Source organism: Mustelus asterias, chromosome 2, assembly GCF_964213995.1.
Source record: "Mustelus asterias chromosome 2, sMusAst1.hap1.1, whole genome shotgun sequence".
NCBI lineage: Eukaryota > Metazoa > Chordata > Chondrichthyes > Carcharhiniformes > Triakidae > Mustelus > Mustelus asterias.
The window spans coordinates 45,317,640-45,336,477 of NC_135802.1; the positions used below are offsets into that span (position 1 = coordinate 45,317,640).

Genomic DNA, 18,838 nt, shown 5'->3' on the forward strand with positions numbered 1-18,838 from the left:
CCTTGCTCCAGTCGAACAATGAGAGCATTCCCCCCAGGTAAGTAGCCTGAGATGCAGGCTGTTGGACTGGATGGGATTGAGGTTCATAAGGAGGAGGTGTTAGCAATTCTGGAAAGGGTAAAAATAGATAAGTCCCCTGGGCCGGATGGGATTTATCCTAGGATTCTCTGGGAGGCTAGAGAGGAGATTGCAGAGCCTTTGGCTTTGATCTTTGTGTCGTCATTGTCTATAGGAACAGTGCCAGAAGACTGGAGGATAGCAAATGTTGTCCCCTTGTTCAAGAAGGGGAGTAGGGACAACCCTGGTAATTATAGACCGGTGAGCCTTACTTCTGTTGTGGGCAAAGTATTGGAAAGGATTATAAGAGATAGGATTTATAATCACCTAGAAAGGAATAATTTGATTAGGGATAGTCAGCACGGTTTTGTGTAGGGTAGGTCGTGCCTCACAAACCTTATTGAGTTCTTTGAGAAGGTGACCAAAGAGGTGGATGAGGGTAAAGCGGTTGATGTGGTGTATATGGATTTCAGCAAAGCGTTTGATGAGGTTCCCCAAGGTAAGCCTTTGTGGAAAATACGGACACATGGAATTGAGGGTGATTTAGTGGTTTGGATCAGGAATTGGCTAGCTGTAAGAAAACAAAGGGTGGTGGTTGATGGGAAATATTCATCCTGGAGTTCAGTTACTAGTGGTGTACGGCAAGGATCTGTTTTGGGGCCACTGCTGTTTGTCATTTTTATTAATGACCTGGATGAGGGCGTGGAAGGATGGATTAGTAAATTTGCGGATGACACTAAAGTCAGTGGAGTTGTAGACAGTGCGGAGGGAAGTGGCAGGTTACAGAGGGACATAGATAAGCTGCAGAGCTGGGCTGAGAGGTGGCAAATGGAGTTTAATGCGGAAAAGTGTGAGGTGATTCACTTTGGAAGGAGTAACAGGAATACAGAGTACTGGGCTAATGGTAAGATACTTGGTAGTGTGGATGAACAGAGGGATCTGGGTGTCCATGTGCATAGATCCCTGAAAGTTGGCACCCAGGTTGATAGGGTTGTTAAGGCGTACGGTGTGTTAGCTTTTATTGGTAGAGGGATTGAGTTTCAGAGCCAGGAGGTCATGCTGCAACTGTACAAAACTCTGGTGCATTTGGAGTATTGCGTACAGTTCTGGTCGCCGTATTATAGGAAAGATGTGGAAGTGTTGGAAAGGGTGCAGAGGAGATTTACCAGGATGTTGCCTGGTATGGTGGGAAAATCGTATGAGGAAAGGCTGAGGGGCTTGAAGTTGTTTTCGTTAGAGAGAAGGTTAAGAGGTGACTTAATAGAGGCATACAAGATGATCAGAGGATTAGATAGGGTGGATAGTGAGAGCCTTTTTCCTTGGATGGCGTTGGCTAGCACGAGGGGACATAGCTTTAAATTGAGGCGTGAGAGATATAGGACAGATGTTAGAGGTAGGTTCTTTACTCAGAGAGTAGTAAGGGCGTGGAATGCCCTGCCTGCAGCAGTAGTGGACTCGTTAACATTAAGAGCATTCAAATGGTTATTGGATAAACATATGGATGACATTGGAATAGTGTAGATTAGAGGGGCTTTAGATTGGTACCACTGGTCGGCGCAACATCGAGGGCCAAAGGGCCTGTACTGCGCTGTACTGTTCTATGTTCTATGTTTATATAAAAAAATTAATTTATATAAAAAAATGAAATTGATTCAACACCACAACATTTTGAAGAGAATTCTAGGTTTCCACTAACTTTTGTTTGAAAAATCGCATACTGCACAGAACTGTATAAAATATAAGGCATTGTATGATCTACTCCTGCTACTATTACTTATGTTCTTAAATAGACCATTCAGCTCAACCAGTAAATGCAGTTCTTCCTCCTCTAACGCTATTAGCATATCCCTCTATTCCCTTCTCCCACTATGCTTCTCTAATTCACCTTAAATAGATACATATTACTCCCCACAACTACTCCCTGGGTTAAAGATTCCACTCTCTGATGAAGAAGTTTCTTCTGAATTCCCTATTTGATTTCTTGGTGACTATCGTTATGGTCCAGCAGCTGTTAAGTGTCGTGCAAACTAAATCCCAAAAAGGGAAACTTAACTATTTTCTATTTGTATTTTACCATGAGAAAATATGTGTACTGAAGTCAGGAGCCACAAATTCCACTAACACTTTTGAAGATTTTAAATATTAAATTAAAACATTTATTAAGAAAAGAAAAAAATAAACACAAAGATTACATTTACGCAGTTAAAATTAATTCTACAGAACATTCCCCCCAAAGGATTCCTATTTGGTTCAACACACAAATAAAGACTCTTTTAGGCAACAGTCCTTTTACAGATATATAGTTTATTTTTTAAAAAACTGGCAATATTACCACAAGGGACAGCCCACTGTATTTCACTCAGCTGTGGAAATTTGAGGCTTTAAACCAAAACCCTGCTTTCTGGGACAACCCGACATTTCTTTGGTGTGGTTGAACGCTGCCCACTTCTTCGTAATTCTGTCCTAGCACAAAACACTCTCTTCAGATGATCTTACATGTCCACTGCAACACACCTCCCAACCTGTCTTTAAATATGTTTCTTTTCTCCTTCATCTTTTTCGATATTCCTTATTCTTCTTTGAAATATACCTTTCCCAGGATATAAGAACTTGAATGTTCTCCAAGTGGCCATCATCTTTGGGTAAAATAAAATTTAATAACTTGACCGTATCTATTTATTTGTGACCTTTACCAAGTTGTAAACTGCTTTTTACTTCCCTTTGAAACTTAACAACAGAACACAACAAAACCTCGTTATTTGTAATGCCTATTGCAAATTTCTGCCCATGTCTTTTTTACCCGTAGAACATCCAGCTTGCTCCCTATTCATTTCAAATGCCTTCCTTTCACACCTAACTGCTTTGATGTCCTCAACTCTGTAGACACTCTGTCCCCAGCTTAATTAAATTAGTCATATATGCACACAGCCCCCACAGTCCTGGTTCACAGAATACCACAGGAGACCCCAGAATATTAAAAGCTAGCATTTTCTTCACTATCATATATTGGTGGGCTCTAATTTTGTTCTTCCCCACAAGTGGAAACACTCGTGTCAAATTTTAAAATCTTTTAATAATTTTAATGATGACCTGCTTCCTGTTTTTACTCCTGAATGGTTTAGCTCAAGATTTTGCCCCTTGTTTTGGATTCTCTCAGAAAACAAAACAGCTGCTTTGTATTTAATCTTATCGAATGACTTTATCATTTTAAAAGCCATCTCAACTTAAGTAAATACAAGTCACATTTATGCAACTTTCTCTCCATAATTTAACTCTTTTAAGACCTGGTATGATTCCGGTGGATCTGTGCTGTACCTTCTCAAAGGCCAAAACTATCCATCCTGCGTATTCTAGATGCGGTGTGCCCAAGCCTCTGTACAACTGAGGCATTGCCCTCTTTATGTAAAGGTCAGCATTCCATTAACCTTTTTGATTATCTTTTTTATCTGTGCACTAGCGTTGTGGTTTCTGTACCGGGAAACTCCATTCCCTTTGCTTCTCCACACTTTGTAGTTTCATGCCATTAGGAAACTCTTCAGATTTGTCTTTCTTGGATACAAAATGGATGACCTTGCTTTTGCTCACATAGAACTTTTATCTTCCATAGCTTTGCCCATTCACTTAATCTGTCTATGTCCCTTTCTAAAATAGGTGACACAGTAAATGGCTAAGTGTCATCTGCAATTTTGGATATACAATTACCTTATTTCAAATGTGTCATTGATTTATAGGTTTAAAAAGCTGAGGCTGCAAAACACATTTAGGGATATGTTGGTGCAATGGCTATTACTGGGCCAGTAATGCAGAGGCCTGGGCGAATGATTTGGAGACATGAGTTCAAATCAAATCCTGCCAAGGCAACTGGGGAATTTAAATTAATTAAATAAATCTATAATAAAAATCTAGATCAGTAGTAGTGACTATAAAATCACTGATTTGTCATCTAATCCTGTCTGGTTCACTAATTTCCATTAGGAAGTGAAATCTGCTGTCCTTGGTTCTGAGTGCAGGCCCACAGTAATGTGGTTGACTCTTAACTGCCCTCTGAAATGGCCTAGCAAACCACTCAGTTGTACCAACTTGCTACAAATAAATTATAAGAACAAAAAAATCAGATGGGCCACCCCAGTATTGATCAGATTTGGACCTGACAAAGGCACACCCTGTCCAGTCAACCATACAAAGATGTCTTCACTAGCATCTGGGGACCTGTGCAAAAATTTGGAGTGCTGTCCCTCAGACAGGTTACGCCTGACATTGTCGTACTTACAAAATCATGCCTCTCAGCCTTGAGCTGCTTCTTCATTGTCCTTGGACATGTCCACTCCCACTGCCAGGGCAGACCCATTAGAGAGGGCGACACAGTGGTATACAGTGAGGAGTCCTCAACCATGACTTTGTGAATTTTAACGGCATCAGGTCAAATGCACATAAGGAAACCTCCTGCTGATTACCATTACTGCCTTTCCTCAGGTGATAAATCAGTGTTCCTCCATGTTGAACAACACTTGGTAGAGCCCTGGGGGGGTGGGTAACAAGAGCATAAAATGTGGGTGGATGGCTTTAATGTCCATCACTAAGAGTGGATCAGTATTACTGCTACTGACCAAGTTGGCCAAGTCTTGAAGGGCACAGATGCCAAACTGACATTACATCATGCGGTCATGAGGGAAAGACTGACTTGGCCTCGTCTTGACCAATCTACCTGTCACAGATGCATTTTGTCCTTGACAGTACTGGTAGAAGTAATCACCACACAATCTTTGTGGCTGCAAAGCCTTGTCTTTATTCTGAAGACACTCGCCACCATGCTGTGTGGCATTACCATTGTGCCCAATAGGATGGATTCAGAATTGATAAGGCAGCTCAAAACTGACAACCGTGAAGTGCTGTGGATCATCAGCAGCAACAGCAGCATTACAGTGCAATCTGTAGCGTCATGGCCTGGCATAACCCTCACTACCATTACCATTAAACCTGAGTGCTAATGTTTGCGCTCAGGTTTAACCTCAGGGAAGGACATGGCTAATCTTGTATTCACCTGCACAAACATATGTAAATGGATAGATTTGTTCACAAAATTATTCTGCTTTAAATTAAAATTTGGTAAACATTGAGCAATACGTGCAACATCAACCCAATTTATTTTTTGAAACAGGAACGGTAAAACTATTGGATCTGAAGTCTGTATCCCAGACTGTAAAGAGTGCGAAACGTGAAACAGTTCTTCCCGACCACATAATCACTAAAAGAGATGAGGAGGTGGAAGGAGAACATGAGTTTGAAAATGGGGATGATCAAGATAATTACACAGAAGCATTGTCCGCAGAAACCAGGCCACGGAAACGGAAAACTGCAAAAACATCAGAGAGAACTCTTATGATCCAAGAAGAAATGGAACAGAAACAAAAAGGAAGACGTCAGAGGGACTTTGATAACACTGAACTGGATGATGATAGTGATGAGGAGAAGAAAAAGAAAGGGAAGATTCGACCTTTAGAAGAAAGTGCTGAACTGTGGAACCAAAATCAGCAAAAACTGCTTGAATTAGCCTTACAACAGTATCCAAAGGGGACAACTGAACGCTGGGACAAAATAGCAAAATGCGTACCAGGAAAAACAAAGGTAATGTTTCTCTATTAATAGAAAACCTAGATCCATCATACTAATAAAACTGGCTTGCAATCTGTTGGTTATGGCTAGTACAGGTTCTTTATATAGCTCAATAACTTGAAACTTATTGCAAGTTTTGATGCTGAATTTTATGTTATCAACATGTGAAATGTTTCTGCAAAAAATATAGAATTTAATCTGACTTGCTTTCCTCCACTCACCATCACCACCATGTGCAGCAGTGTAATTTGTCATACAAATTGGAAAATTATGGACCCATCTCAAGAATTTTTATCCTTTAGATTGGAGTATGTGGATTAAAGTATGGTGCCACGGAATGGAACGTCAGAGGTTTGACAGCCCATTGTGCTGAAGTAACTATCTCCATTGTGCTAGTTATAGGAAACTTCGAGCAAAAAGAAGGCATTGTAAGTGGAGAAGGAGAAGGGTTTTATCAGCATGCCTTATTGTGACTAGCTGATGAAAAAAGTGACATGCCTAGGATACACGGGACACTGAAATAGGCAAGAATCAAAAATTGGATTGGGGGTAAAGGAAAGTATGCATGTAATTCATTTGCTATATAAAATAAACTATAAATGCTAAGGATTAAATACCCTGAACATTCAATGCTCAAGTGAAGTTTGGCCAGGTTACCAGATGCAGGTTGTTGTTTCCATACTACTACACTTGAAACTGTGTGATTTTAAAACCTGCCTTCGAGCATCCTAATTTGTCGTTATGAATTATTACCATCACCTTAGAGCCTGACTAATTCTGAGTTTACATTGTGGTCCGATGTACTTAGAGATGGGTGGAGATTATGCAAATCTATTTCATAACTTTTGGAATTTGCTAATTTACTATGGGTAATATTTTCCTTTCCATTGATCACGCAGGATTTCATACACCTCAATTAAATCGTCCCTTAACCTCTTCTGTTCCAACGGGAGGAACTACAATTTCTTTCCTCACAAACAACCAGACACCAGGCGAGGCCATTTGGCCCATCATGTCCATGCCAGAGAAAAATATCAGAGACTCCTACTTGCTAGCCCTTCCCCAATAGCCCTGCAAATTTTCTCTTCAGATGCTTATCCAATTCCCTTTTGAAAACCATCAGTGAATCTGTCTCCACCTCGCTGTTCGGCAGCAGCTACATGGGAACACCACCACCTGCAAGTTCCCTCCAAGCCACTCACCATCCTGACTTGGAAATGTATCGCATTCCTTCACAGTTGCTGGGTCAAAATCCTGGAATTCTCTCCCGAACGGCATTGTGGGTCAACCCACAGAACATGGACTCCAGCGATTCAAGAAGGCAGCTTACCACCACCACCTCAAGGGCAACTAGGGATGGGCAATAAATGCTGGCCAGCCAGCAACACCCATGTCCCATAAATGAATAAAAAACAATTGGTTGACTCTCAACTGCCCTTGGGAACTAGGGATGGGCAATAAATGCTGGAAAGCCAGCGACACCCATGTCCCAGGAATGAATTTTAAAAATTACATTCCAGATCCTAACTACTTGCTGTATAAAAAGGTTTTTCTTCATGCTACCATTGGTTCTTTCTGAATTTATCTTATATTGGTGTCCTCTTGACCCACCAACGGGAAAAGTTTCTGCCTATCTATTCTGTCTAGACCACACATGATTTTGAGTGTTTTTATCGGGTCTCTCAATCTTTTTAAGGAAAACAATCCCAGCTCCTCCAGTCTACCCACATAATTGAAGTCCATTGTCTCTGGAACCATTCTTATAAATCTTTTCTGCGTCCTCTCTAAAACTTTCATTTCCTTTATTATGTGTGGTGCTCAGTTAGACACACTTCTACCAGTGTTATGAAAGTTCACCATAATGTCCCTGTTTTTGTACTCAGATTCTGTTGACCTTTTTCACATTCTTCACAATCTGCCTGGCTACATTCAACGAATTGTGCACGTATACCCTCCGGTGTTTTTGTTCCCGTTGCCCCTTTTAGAATTCTACCCTTTATTTTGTATTGTTCCGCTTCTCGATCTTCTTACCAAAATGTAAGACCTCATAGAATCATAGAAACCCTACAGTGCAGAAGGAGGCCATTCGGCCCATCGAGTCTGCACCGACCACAATCCCACCCAGGCCCTACCCCCACATATTTTACCCGCTAATCCCTCTAACCTACGCATCCCAGGACTCTAAGGGGCAATTTTTTAACCTGGCCAATCAACCTAACCCGCACATCTTTGGACCTCTACATTAAATTTCTTTTGTCATATGTCTGCCCAGTTAAGCAGCTTGTCTGCATCATCATGAAATCTCTCACCATCCTCCTCACTGTTCATAATACTTCCCAGTTTGTTCACGTACACGAAAAACAATGGTCCTAATATTGATCCCTGGAGAACCCACCATAAACTTTCCTCCAGTCCAAAAAACATGTTTCTGTTTCCTGCCACTTTGTCAATTTCATATCATTGCTGCCACAGTCGCTTTTATTCCATGGACCTCAAGCTTGCTAGCAAGTCAACAGCTTTTCTCATACCTCCTCTTTATCGCTTTTTAGCTCATCCAATAGCTCAACCTTCTCCTTCACTGTGACTTTGGCAGCATTTTCTTTCTTGGTTAAGATAGATGCAAAGTATCCATTTAATAGCTCAACCATATCTTCCATCTTCATGCTTAGATTCCTTTTTTAGTCCCTAAACACCCTGCTCTTCATACCCTTCTGCTATATATATGTCTATACCTGCCTATGACATGAATTTGAATCCCACCACGGCAGATGGTGGAATTTAAATTCAATAAAAAATATCTGGAATTAAGAATCTACTGATGACCGTGAAACTATTGTTGATTGCTGTAAAAATCCATCTGGTTCACTAATGTCCTTTAGGGAAGGAAATCTGCTGTCCTTACCTGGTCTGGAGGCACAGCAATGTGATTGACTCTCAACAGCCCTCGTGCAACTAGGGATGAGCAATAAATTCTGGCCAGCCAGCGATGCCCATATCCCATGAGTGAATTAAAAAAAGACTTTTGGATTCCATATTATGTTACCTTCCTGTCCCTTCTCATACTCTCTCTTTCGCTGGAATTCTACCACCCCTCCTGCCACAGAATCAGAGTGGGCAAGGGGAGAACAATGGAAATGTCCGTTGACACAGACGGGAATTTCTGATCTTGCTCGAGCAAGATCATAAAATCCCGCCCTTTGCCTCTTTGATTTTCAGTTCCCCTCCAAACTTTCTATATGCAACTGATTTTCACTTACCTGACAGGTTTAGATTGCATTCTAATACATATCAGAAATAACTTAAGACCTGTTCTGAATTCGAATAGTTGGATTTTCACATTGATGGAAAAGAAAACTATGCTACTGTTAAAGGCAGACTTCTCCATGTTGAACATCCTGGGTACAGGAGACTAGTCCATAGGATGTTCCACTGTTCACTTTGCTAACAGTCTTTGATTTGATTTATTATTGTCTCATGTATTAGTATACAGTGGAAAGTATTGTTTCTTGTGCACTATACAGACAAAACTTCATATAGAAGGAAAGGAGAGAGTGCAGAATGTAATGTTACAGTCATAGCTAGGGTGTAGAGAAAGATCAAATTAATGCGAGGTAGGGCCATTCAAAAGTCTGATGGCAGCAGGGAAGAAGCTGTTCTTGAGTCGATTTGTACGTGATCTCAGACTTTTGTATATTTTTCCCGACGGAAGAAGGTGGAAGAGAGAATGTCCGGGGTGCGTGGGGTCCTTAATTATGCTGGCTGCTTTGTCGAGGCAGTAGGAAGTGTAGACACATCAATGGATGGGAGGCTGGTTTGAGTGATGGACTGGGCTTCGTTCATGATCCTTTGTAGTTTCTTGTGGTTTTGGTCAGAGCAGGAGCCATACCAAGCTGTGATACAACCAGAAAGAATGATTTCTATGGTGCATCTGTAAAAGTTGGTGAGAGTCGTAGCTGACATGCCAAATTTCCTTAGTCTTCTGAGAAAGTTGGTGGGCTTTCTTAACTATAATATCAGCATGCAGGGACCAGAACCAGGTTCTTGGTGATCTGGACACCTAAAAACATTTAAGCTCTTGCCCAATTCTACTTCGCCCCTATTGATGTAGACAGGGGCATGTCCTCCACTACGCTTCCTGAATTCGATGGTTATCTCCTTCATTTTGTTGACATTGAGGGAGAGATTATTGTCATTGCACCAGTTCACCAGATTCTCTATCTCTTTCCTGTATTGTCTCTCGTCATTGTTTGAGGTCTGACCCACAACAGTGTTGTCATCAGCAAACTTGAAAATCGAGTTGGAGGGGAATTTGGCCATACAGTCAGAGTTGTATACAGAGGACACAGCCTTGTGGGGCACTGGTGTTGAGGATTTTTGTGGAGAAGGTGTTGTTGCCTATCCTTACTGATTGCGGTCTGTGGGTTAGGAAGTCTAAGATCCAGTTGCAGAGGGAGGAGCCGAACCCCAGGCCACGGAGTCTACATTCTGCACTCTTCTTTCCTTCCCTATGTGCGGTATGCTTTATCTGTATAGTGCGCAAGAAACAATACTTTTCACTGTATACTAATACATGTGACAATAATAAATCAAATCAAGCTGCATTTTGAATAGCCTGTGTATTTGACTTTGTCTTACCAAGTAGATTATTATGAACAGATTTTCTTAATAATGATTTTCTAAAATAATTTGTATACTCTTACGTTAGGGCACATGACCAAAAGCTTGGTCAAAGATGTAGGTTTTAAGGAGTGTATTAGGTAAGAACAAAGGTAGAATGAAATTCCAGAACTTGTTACCTTGGCAGCCGAGTTTAGGGCCGTCAGTGATAGAGCGATTGAAGTTTGGAATGAGTAAAAGGACAGAATTGGAAGAGCACAGATACGTCAGAGGGTTGAAGGACTGGAGGAGGTTACAGAGTTGGGGAAGGTGCAATGACATGGAGGGATTTGAAAACAAGGATGAGAATTTGAAAATCAAGGTGTTGCTCAACTAGAAGCCAATGTAGGAGCAAGCACAAGGGTGATGGATAAATGGAATTTGGTAAGAGTTAGTAGACAAACAACGGAGTTTTGGATGAGTTCTAGTTAATCAATGCTTTAAAAATGGGAAGCTAGCTAGAGTATGTAGGAATAGTCAAGTCTAGAGTAACAAAGGCATGGCTGAGGGCTTCAACAACAGATGAGCTGAATTACCTACTTTCTAAAGCCACCTACGCCCCATACTTGGAATTACCTTTTTAGCCCCCTGCTTTTTAGATCCTCATTAAAATCTCCTCTTTGACCAAGCTTTTGGCACGCTTTCAAATTTTGTCCTTTGATTCTCACTCGCCATTTTTTCTTTGCGAATCCCCTGGCATGATTTTTCAATGTTTTAAAGGAAACTTGTAGCTGCAGCTTGTCCATGAAACACCATCAGTCATATTGTCAATTATTTTATTGTCCTGCAGGAAGAATGTATAATCAGATACAAACTGTTGGCTGAACTGGTTATGAAGAGGAAACAAGCCAAAAGCTGACTGAAAATGGTACCTACAAAGCACTGGTCTCCCTCCAGAAGCAGTAATGCACCATGGACGAATATATTGTGTAAACTTGGAGCCTAGTTGCTTATAACTTACCTCAGCTTTCTGTTTTTGCCAATGTCATGTGCCTTAATAAAAACAATCAATGTGCCACATCTCTTACAGGATAATCAGATAATTCATATTTTAGCATTCAGTGTTAAGTAAATGCCTTGCACATCTAGATGGTTTTACATTTATTTGTAAGAAGCTGATATTCTGTACCCCAGTTCCACACTTTCTGTATTGGTTTTAAATTTGTATTCTTTTTTCTTTGCAAATTGTTAGTTTTAATTCTAGCAATTTTAATTGATTAGTTATTTATAACAGACAAATACAGAACAGGATGTTATGAGACTATGTAAAATTCAATTGCAAATTAAGATCTTAATTAAGATCATCAATTTGAATCATCTCTTTTCTGTTCTTGCTTCTTTTTCATTCGCTTCACTCCTGAACCATGTTATGTCATCCTGTTCTGCTCCAAGGGTGATAGCAGCTCTTCAGTACTTTGCGTATATGACCATTCTTCATACATGAATCTAACACAAGTATTGGAATCAATTGTAGCTGGATCACACCTTGAACTGTCTGGTCCAATATGTGTATGTGTACTTCCAGTATGAGTTTCTGCATTGGAATCTTAGCTGATTCCTGTCTCTGACTCCAAGATACTGAGACCAATATCAGCCCTAGCTAGGATCCCCTGATACTGTGCAGGTGGGTGATCTGACTAGGAACTTTCCCATTTAGGATAGCTAAGTACCATACCATATGTTGTCACTGGTTACTAAACTTTTGCACAGTCCTCTGCAGGTTGATTTCTTAAAGAATATATAAATAGGTTTTAAATTCTTGAGTTTGTAAAGTTGAAGAGATGTGACGAGGAGTTCTGTAAAATGCACCGTCCTTGCTTATTTTCTGCAATCTGCCCGTTAGCAAGTTAATATATGCCAAAGTTAGCATTTACTGTAAACAAAGTGAAACTTTGTTTCTGCAGGTTACATGTGTTGCTGGGACAGCACACTATAGAAACTTCCACTGGTATTTTTTCTAAAGTCAAACATTTGTTAGATTGACAAATGCGATGCATCTGTGGTTATAATTAAGTATGTTTGAATTTTGGTTTATGCAAAAGTCTTTTACTGATATTTATATTGATTTAAAAATAATCATGGCTTTATGTAGTTACACATTTGTATTGTGAAATCTACATGGAACAGTCTAATCCAAAGTGAGTTATGATGATTTAAGATTCTAACACACTTGCTTGTTACAGCATAAGAGAGCTTCAGCCAGGTGTTTCCCTTTTGGATATCAGATTTTTCCTACGTACTGCAATGTATGGTGCATCTAGTTCCCGGGGAGTTCAGTTCTAAAATTCTGATCTGTTGTACACAGCAAAAACAGTTTTCAAAGCTGTTAATGCTTGACATGTTTTTATCACCAGATATGTTCTGGTATGAACCTGGTATCATTTTCAAGTGTCTGGTGTAAACACTCGGGATTAAACAATACTGGTACAAAATCTCATCCCATTAGACTGTGTTTCCATATTGATTTTCAACGTTTTAAGTCATGTGCCATATTCTGAATTAATTACACGAAACTGTTGGAAGTGTATTTGTGAAACTGCCATTACACCGGATGTACTCAGCAGGGTGGTTCCAAGTGTAATTAAGAATTTTTGAAAGTGTAATTTGTTCTGGGGAAATGATATGCATGCATAAGAAACATTTGCAGATAGGCAGTGTGGTCTTCAACTCCCATGTCCTTTTAAAGTCTTGGGACTGGTGGCATAATGTTTGTTTTTCCCTAGGTATTTGTTGGGTTTGTGGTCAATAAGTTCCCAGGTTCACCTAGTTCACCTATGGCATCCTGTTAGTTGCATGACTAATCATTGCAATCCTTTTTAATCAATTGGATCCATAACAGATGGAGAAACAAGGCAAGGAAACTGTAGTGGGGAAAAGTCTTGGGGAATCTGTAAGTCCAAAGTAATCTGTTTGTCTGCAAGTGTCTCAACACTTGCATGTGATGCCTTGTGATTTACAAATACAATCAGAATAAACAGGGAGGGACTTCTGTTTTTTTTAAGGATTAGATCGTTGGTGTCTCATTCAACAAGGTTATGTTTGACATTTTTAACTGAGGTTGATAATGTCATGCCATATATAATTCCTGCAATGCAGAAGGCGGCCATTCGGCCCATCGAGTCTCACCAAGAACAATCCCACTGGAACCCCTTGCTAGTTTCCCTGACACTTAGGTGAATTGACCATGCTAAATTGCCCCTTAACTGTTCTTTCACTTCACAAATTTTCCTCTAGGTAAAGAATCCTGAATGATTTTTAAAAATTCTAGTTTGGAGTTGTCCAGAGATAAAAATGTTGAAGTTACAGCACTTGAAAGCAGCTGTCTGGCTGTTCATTCATTAGGTACAGTTAAGAAGTCTCACAACACGAGGTTAAAGTCCAACAGGTTTATTTGGTATCATGAGCTTTCAGACTGCTGCTCCTTCATCAGGTGAGACTCAGATGATACCAAATAAACCTGTTGGACTTTAACCTGGTGTTGAGAGACTTCTTACTGTGCCCACCCCAGTCCAACACAGCATCTCCACATAATTCATTTGGTGGCAGTGATAGATAGGGAGGTGATGGCCCAGTGGTATTATTGTTAGATTATTAATCCAGAAACTCAGTTAATGTTCTGGGGACCCAGGTTCGAATTCCAAAAAAATCTGGAATTAAAAGTATGATTACCATGAAACCATTGTCGAATGTCAGAAAAACCCATCTGGTTCACTAATGTCCTTTAGGGAAGGAAATCTGCCTACACGTAACTCCAGAGCCACAGCAGTGTGGTTGACTCACAACTGCCCTCCAAGGGCAAATAGGGATAGGCCATAAATGTTGGCCAGCTAGTGATGCCCATGTCCCATGAATGAATAAAAAAAAACTTCTTCTGTATCTGTCTACTACTCATTCCAGTTCCCTGCCCTTTTAGTACAGAAAAAAGCAATTTAGCTCATTGTTCCACTTCAAGCTCATTGAAAGAACTACTCTCATCTAACTGGCCCCTTCATTCTTTTAGTGGTTATCCTATGCTTGCCGCACCCCCTTTCCCTTTTGATTTGTTGACCAGGGAAAACTACTTTACCGCAAGTTTTCAAAATAGTGTAAAATTTTAAATGAACCACCCCTACTTATGGAGTAAAGTCTCATTTTCTTTACATTTATAACCTAAACAAACATATGGAAGCAATAACTATATTTTAGTAACTATTAATTTGTCCTTGTTGCTTAAGTATTATAAATGAAGTTTGCAATTGCTGACATGAGTAATAGTTTTATATAACATCCTTTTTCTCATGGTTAGGAAGCTATCTCATTGATATGAAAGTGTACCAAGGAAGAAAAATTGTGTGTTGCCTGGCAAGCTCTGCTGAGGATATTGTTGCATCAAGGTTCTGGCATTCTAGAAAGGAGAAGTTGCCACTTGGTATGATTGCCATCTCTCTCCAGGTGGCACAAGTAATATTCTGATTTGGTGGTAACCTTACCTGGGACTATTTATGACAGATGTTAAAAAAGACCAAGAGCCATCAAACTCAAGCTATCAAAGACATCTTTATCACATTTCTCCAGAACATCTTAAATCACACTTGTGAAAATGCATTAAGTGACTATTGTTGTGTACATACTCAGTTTGGTTTTCCAAGTAGGGAATGGCCCCCAATATTAGAGGCAAAACCTTGGTTTCATTTTAAGATCTGTAATTGGAAAATTAATGTTTTTTCTTTAGCAATGTTATTCTTAGCTCACTGATAATCTGTATTGATTTAGTGTCTGTGGGGCAGGATGCCTCCTGATCATTTTAAATTTATATTTCAGTATCACCTGAAACTATTTTCTCATTTATTGAAACAGTCAACGAACAATCTATCAAATAACTGAAAAAAATGCACATTCCTTTGTGTTGCTTCTTCACTAGAAATTAATTATTTAAATAGTGTTTTAAACATTGTATGTTTGTGCAAGTTAAAATGGGGGCTGAGGCAATAGGTAGTTAAGCTAATGATCAGTATTAATGCATCCATATAGATTTATAATTTTAAAAAACTTACCTTTCAAACATTTTTCATGCTGCAAAGTTCGTCATTTTTTTAAAAAGATAGAAAAAGCATCAGAAATGCTGCAAGAATAGGTGAGTCATAAAATCATTGCATTACAGAAGACCATTAGGCTTATCACAGTAGAAAGCCATTCAGTGGAAACAGTCCATTCCCTGTTCTATCCCCATAGACCTGCAAGTTTATTTCCTTCTAGTGCCTGATCCACTTTCATTTTGAATCCATTTATTGTGGCTGACTAGCTGAGTTCCAAGTCATCTTGCTTAAATTAAGAAAACACCACTAGGGCATAATTACAAGATGGTCATAGCTGTTGTCACAAGGCTGTGCCCCATTTTGATTTTTCAACTATCAACTGCCTGGAAATTTTCCTATTTGAAATGAGACAGGACAAATTACTTAACAATGCAAGGCCGGATTGTGAAGAAAGAGACATTTCTCATCATGTAAAGACCCCTCTTAACTATCCTAGGAAGAGAGATTAAAATGCAAAGTACTGGTGATTGAAATAATGGCTGCCACAGACAGACACACTTAAATCTTGGAAATACACAATGGATGGAATATTTCAAAGCCAGACTGCAGCTACTGCAGAGAGATGGCAAGAAAGACTTCAGCAGAGGAAACAGGCTGAGAGCTGGGCTCTCTCTCTCTTGTTTGGAACAAGTGCATTTCCCAGTTCGAAAGCCAATTTTACTAGAAATCTACCAGCGAACTGAGTTGTAATAATTGCAAGATGTTCTATATCTGACCACATCCATAAAAATCAGCTAATCCAAATCTCCCACAATATTTGAAAAAATCTTTGCCTCTAGCACAAAGGACATTTAACTGCATATTCTTTTAAACTTAATTGGGCCCAACTTCCCTTATTCTGATATGAGTGCGTGCAAAAGACATTGCCCTTTTGAAAACGTTTAGTGCTGAACAAATTTGCTTTCTTTGACTCAAGAAAGCCTGGTTCTATTGGTTCCTTCTTGATCACCAATTACATGATTGAATACGTCTTGATTTGGAAAATAAAACCTTAACCTTTGGGTGACCAACTAAGAAGGATGAATAGAGAGGAGCCCCTTAACCCTTCTCACCTGGCCTTAACTCTTTTTTTTATTCTTCCATAGGATGTGGATGTCACTGACTAAGTCAACATTTTCCTAACAACTGCCCTTGAGGTATGGGTGAGCTGTCCTGAACTACAGTGAAGTTAGAAGGGAGGTTCAAGATTTTGACCCAGTGACTGCAAAGTGACAGTGATTATAATTCCAAGTTAGGATGGTGTGTGACTTGCTTTGGGTGGGGTGGAGGCTGCTTGCAGGTGATGTTCCAATGCATTGTCCTAGGTGGTAGAGGTTGTGGGTTTGGCTACTGAGTTGAGGGCAATTGGGGATGGGCAACAAAAGCTGGCCTTGCCAGTGATAACCACATTCCATGACTATTTTTTTAAAAAACAAGCTTTGTCCCGAATCAAGCTTCTAGTGTGTTGTTGGAGCTACTCATCTGGACAAGTAGCAAGTATTTGATCACATTCCCAACATGTATCTTTTGGGTAATCAGAAACTGAATTACGTAATTCAGAATTCCCAGCCTTGACAGTGGAGCCAGAGTATTTAGTTTCTGGTCAATGGTAACACATGCCGCCCCCCCCCCCCCCTCCAAGGATGTTAATAGTGGGGCAATTCTGTGATGGTAATGCTATTGAATGTCAAGGGAAGATAGTCAGATGCTCTTTTGTTGGAAGTATTAGAAATGGTCATTGCCAGGAACAGTGTGGCACAAATATTACTAGTTACCTATCATGCCTGAATGTTGTCCCAGCCTTGCTGCATACAGACAGACTGCTTCAGTATCTGAGTCGTCGTGACTGGTGAAGAACATTGTGCAGTCATCAGTATACATACCTCCTTTTGTCCTTGGAATGGAGGGAAGGTTATTGATGAAGCAGCTGAAGAAGGTTGCACTTAAGATGCACAGTGGCAGCAATGTGTACAATCTCCAATGATGCACCGCAGCAATGCATAAAACTCCTTCATCAGAACCTTCCAAACCCACGACTTGTGCCACCTAGGAGGACAAAAGCAGCACGTTTGAGAACACCACCACCTGCAAGCTCCTCTCCAAATCATTCACCATCCTGACGTGGAACTATACCGCTGTTCCCTTTCAGGCTCTGGATCAAAATCCTGGAACTTACTTCTGAACAGCACTGTGGGTGTGCCTACACATGTACTGCAGAGGTTCAATAAGGTGCTCACCATCACTTCTCAAGGGCAATTATGGATGAACAACAAAAGCTGGGCTTTCTACCAACACCTCATCCCAAGAAAAAAACCTTTCAAACCTCTGACATCTAACCTAAAGGACAGCAGAACAGCAACCTATACAAGTTCCTCTCCAACCCATAGAGTATCCTCGACTTAAAAAGAAATGACCATTGGAAAGCACTGTAAAGGCACTTTACATGGAGTGCTTTGCCATAGTCGCTTGTGTGATGTAGGATTTGGAACTATATTGCCATTCCTTCATTGTCAAAACCCTGGCACTCCCTAACACCACAAAGACAGCAGTTGTTCTAAAGGTCAACTCGCCACCACTTTGAGGGCAATTAAGGATGGGCAACAAACTCTGGCCTTGCTAATGATGCCCACAACCCATGAATGAAAAATATCTGTTCTTTCAGGGAAGAGAGTTAGTTTTTAAAATCAAAGAATTGCAGTGGGATATATGAATCAGAGTGAAAGCTTGAGCCAAGACACAAATTTAATTTCACAGCAACTTCATTGCAGTGTTAATGTAAGCCTTACTTGTGACTAATAAAGTTTATTTAACACCTTGAACAGCGTATTAGAACTTTCATGCTGCTAAACTAATTTAATGGAGAAAAGTTTGGAAGAGCAATCCAAAATGGCAAAAGGTGTAGACAATGTACCAAATTAACTTCTAAGATTATACTAAGATGGGCAGTGGAAGAGCAACTTGTTTTAATAATGCGCTATTTTTAAAGAAAGATGTACTTACTGAGTCAACTCAGTAAGGGCTGCTATCAAACATGTACTTCATTTAAAACTGGTAGGTCTCTCTGTGGTCAACGTCCGCTTCAGCAGAGCAGAGCTGACATATGAGTTAACACTTGTCAGTAATTTACTGGTTTTGTTTATAATGGACTCCGAGTAAAATTCCTTCATGGTTGTCATAATGGGTTTGAAATGTGAATGTTGTACTTGGATGAGACACATCCAAGCGATCAGCAAATCCAAGGACCAATTTAAAAAGTTTTGAAATTTAATTATTAGCCTTTGACAAATCTTTGCAAAAAGGTTAGTCAAGACTAATTTGGTACTGTGAATCTGAAATAGCAGATAAGCATTCACAGAAAAGAGAAACCTCTTTCTAAGAAAGGTGTAAAGCAAGAATATTAAGCTCTGGGAGGAGATGCAACGACATTTAGGTTAGCTATACAGAATGAAGAACATGGC

At 40.0% G+C, this 18,838-nt stretch overlaps 1 protein-coding gene across 1 annotated transcript in view; it reads left to right on the forward strand.

The window, feature by feature from the left end:
• The window catches only part of dnajc1 (DnaJ (Hsp40) homolog, subfamily C, member 1), a 221,331-nt gene extending 208,564 nt beyond the window's left edge, over window positions 1-12,767 (forward strand). Inside the window, exons 11-12 of the mRNA XM_078234513.1 lie at window positions 5,216-5,682; window positions 11,117-12,767. Coding sequence (XP_078090639.1) covers window positions 5,216-5,682; window positions 11,117-11,185 — 536 coding nt within the window. The 3' untranslated portion in view covers window positions 11,186-12,767. The remainder of the gene's footprint in view (window positions 1-5,215; window positions 5,683-11,116) is intronic.
• Window positions 12,768-18,838: the final 6,071 nt, after the last annotated feature.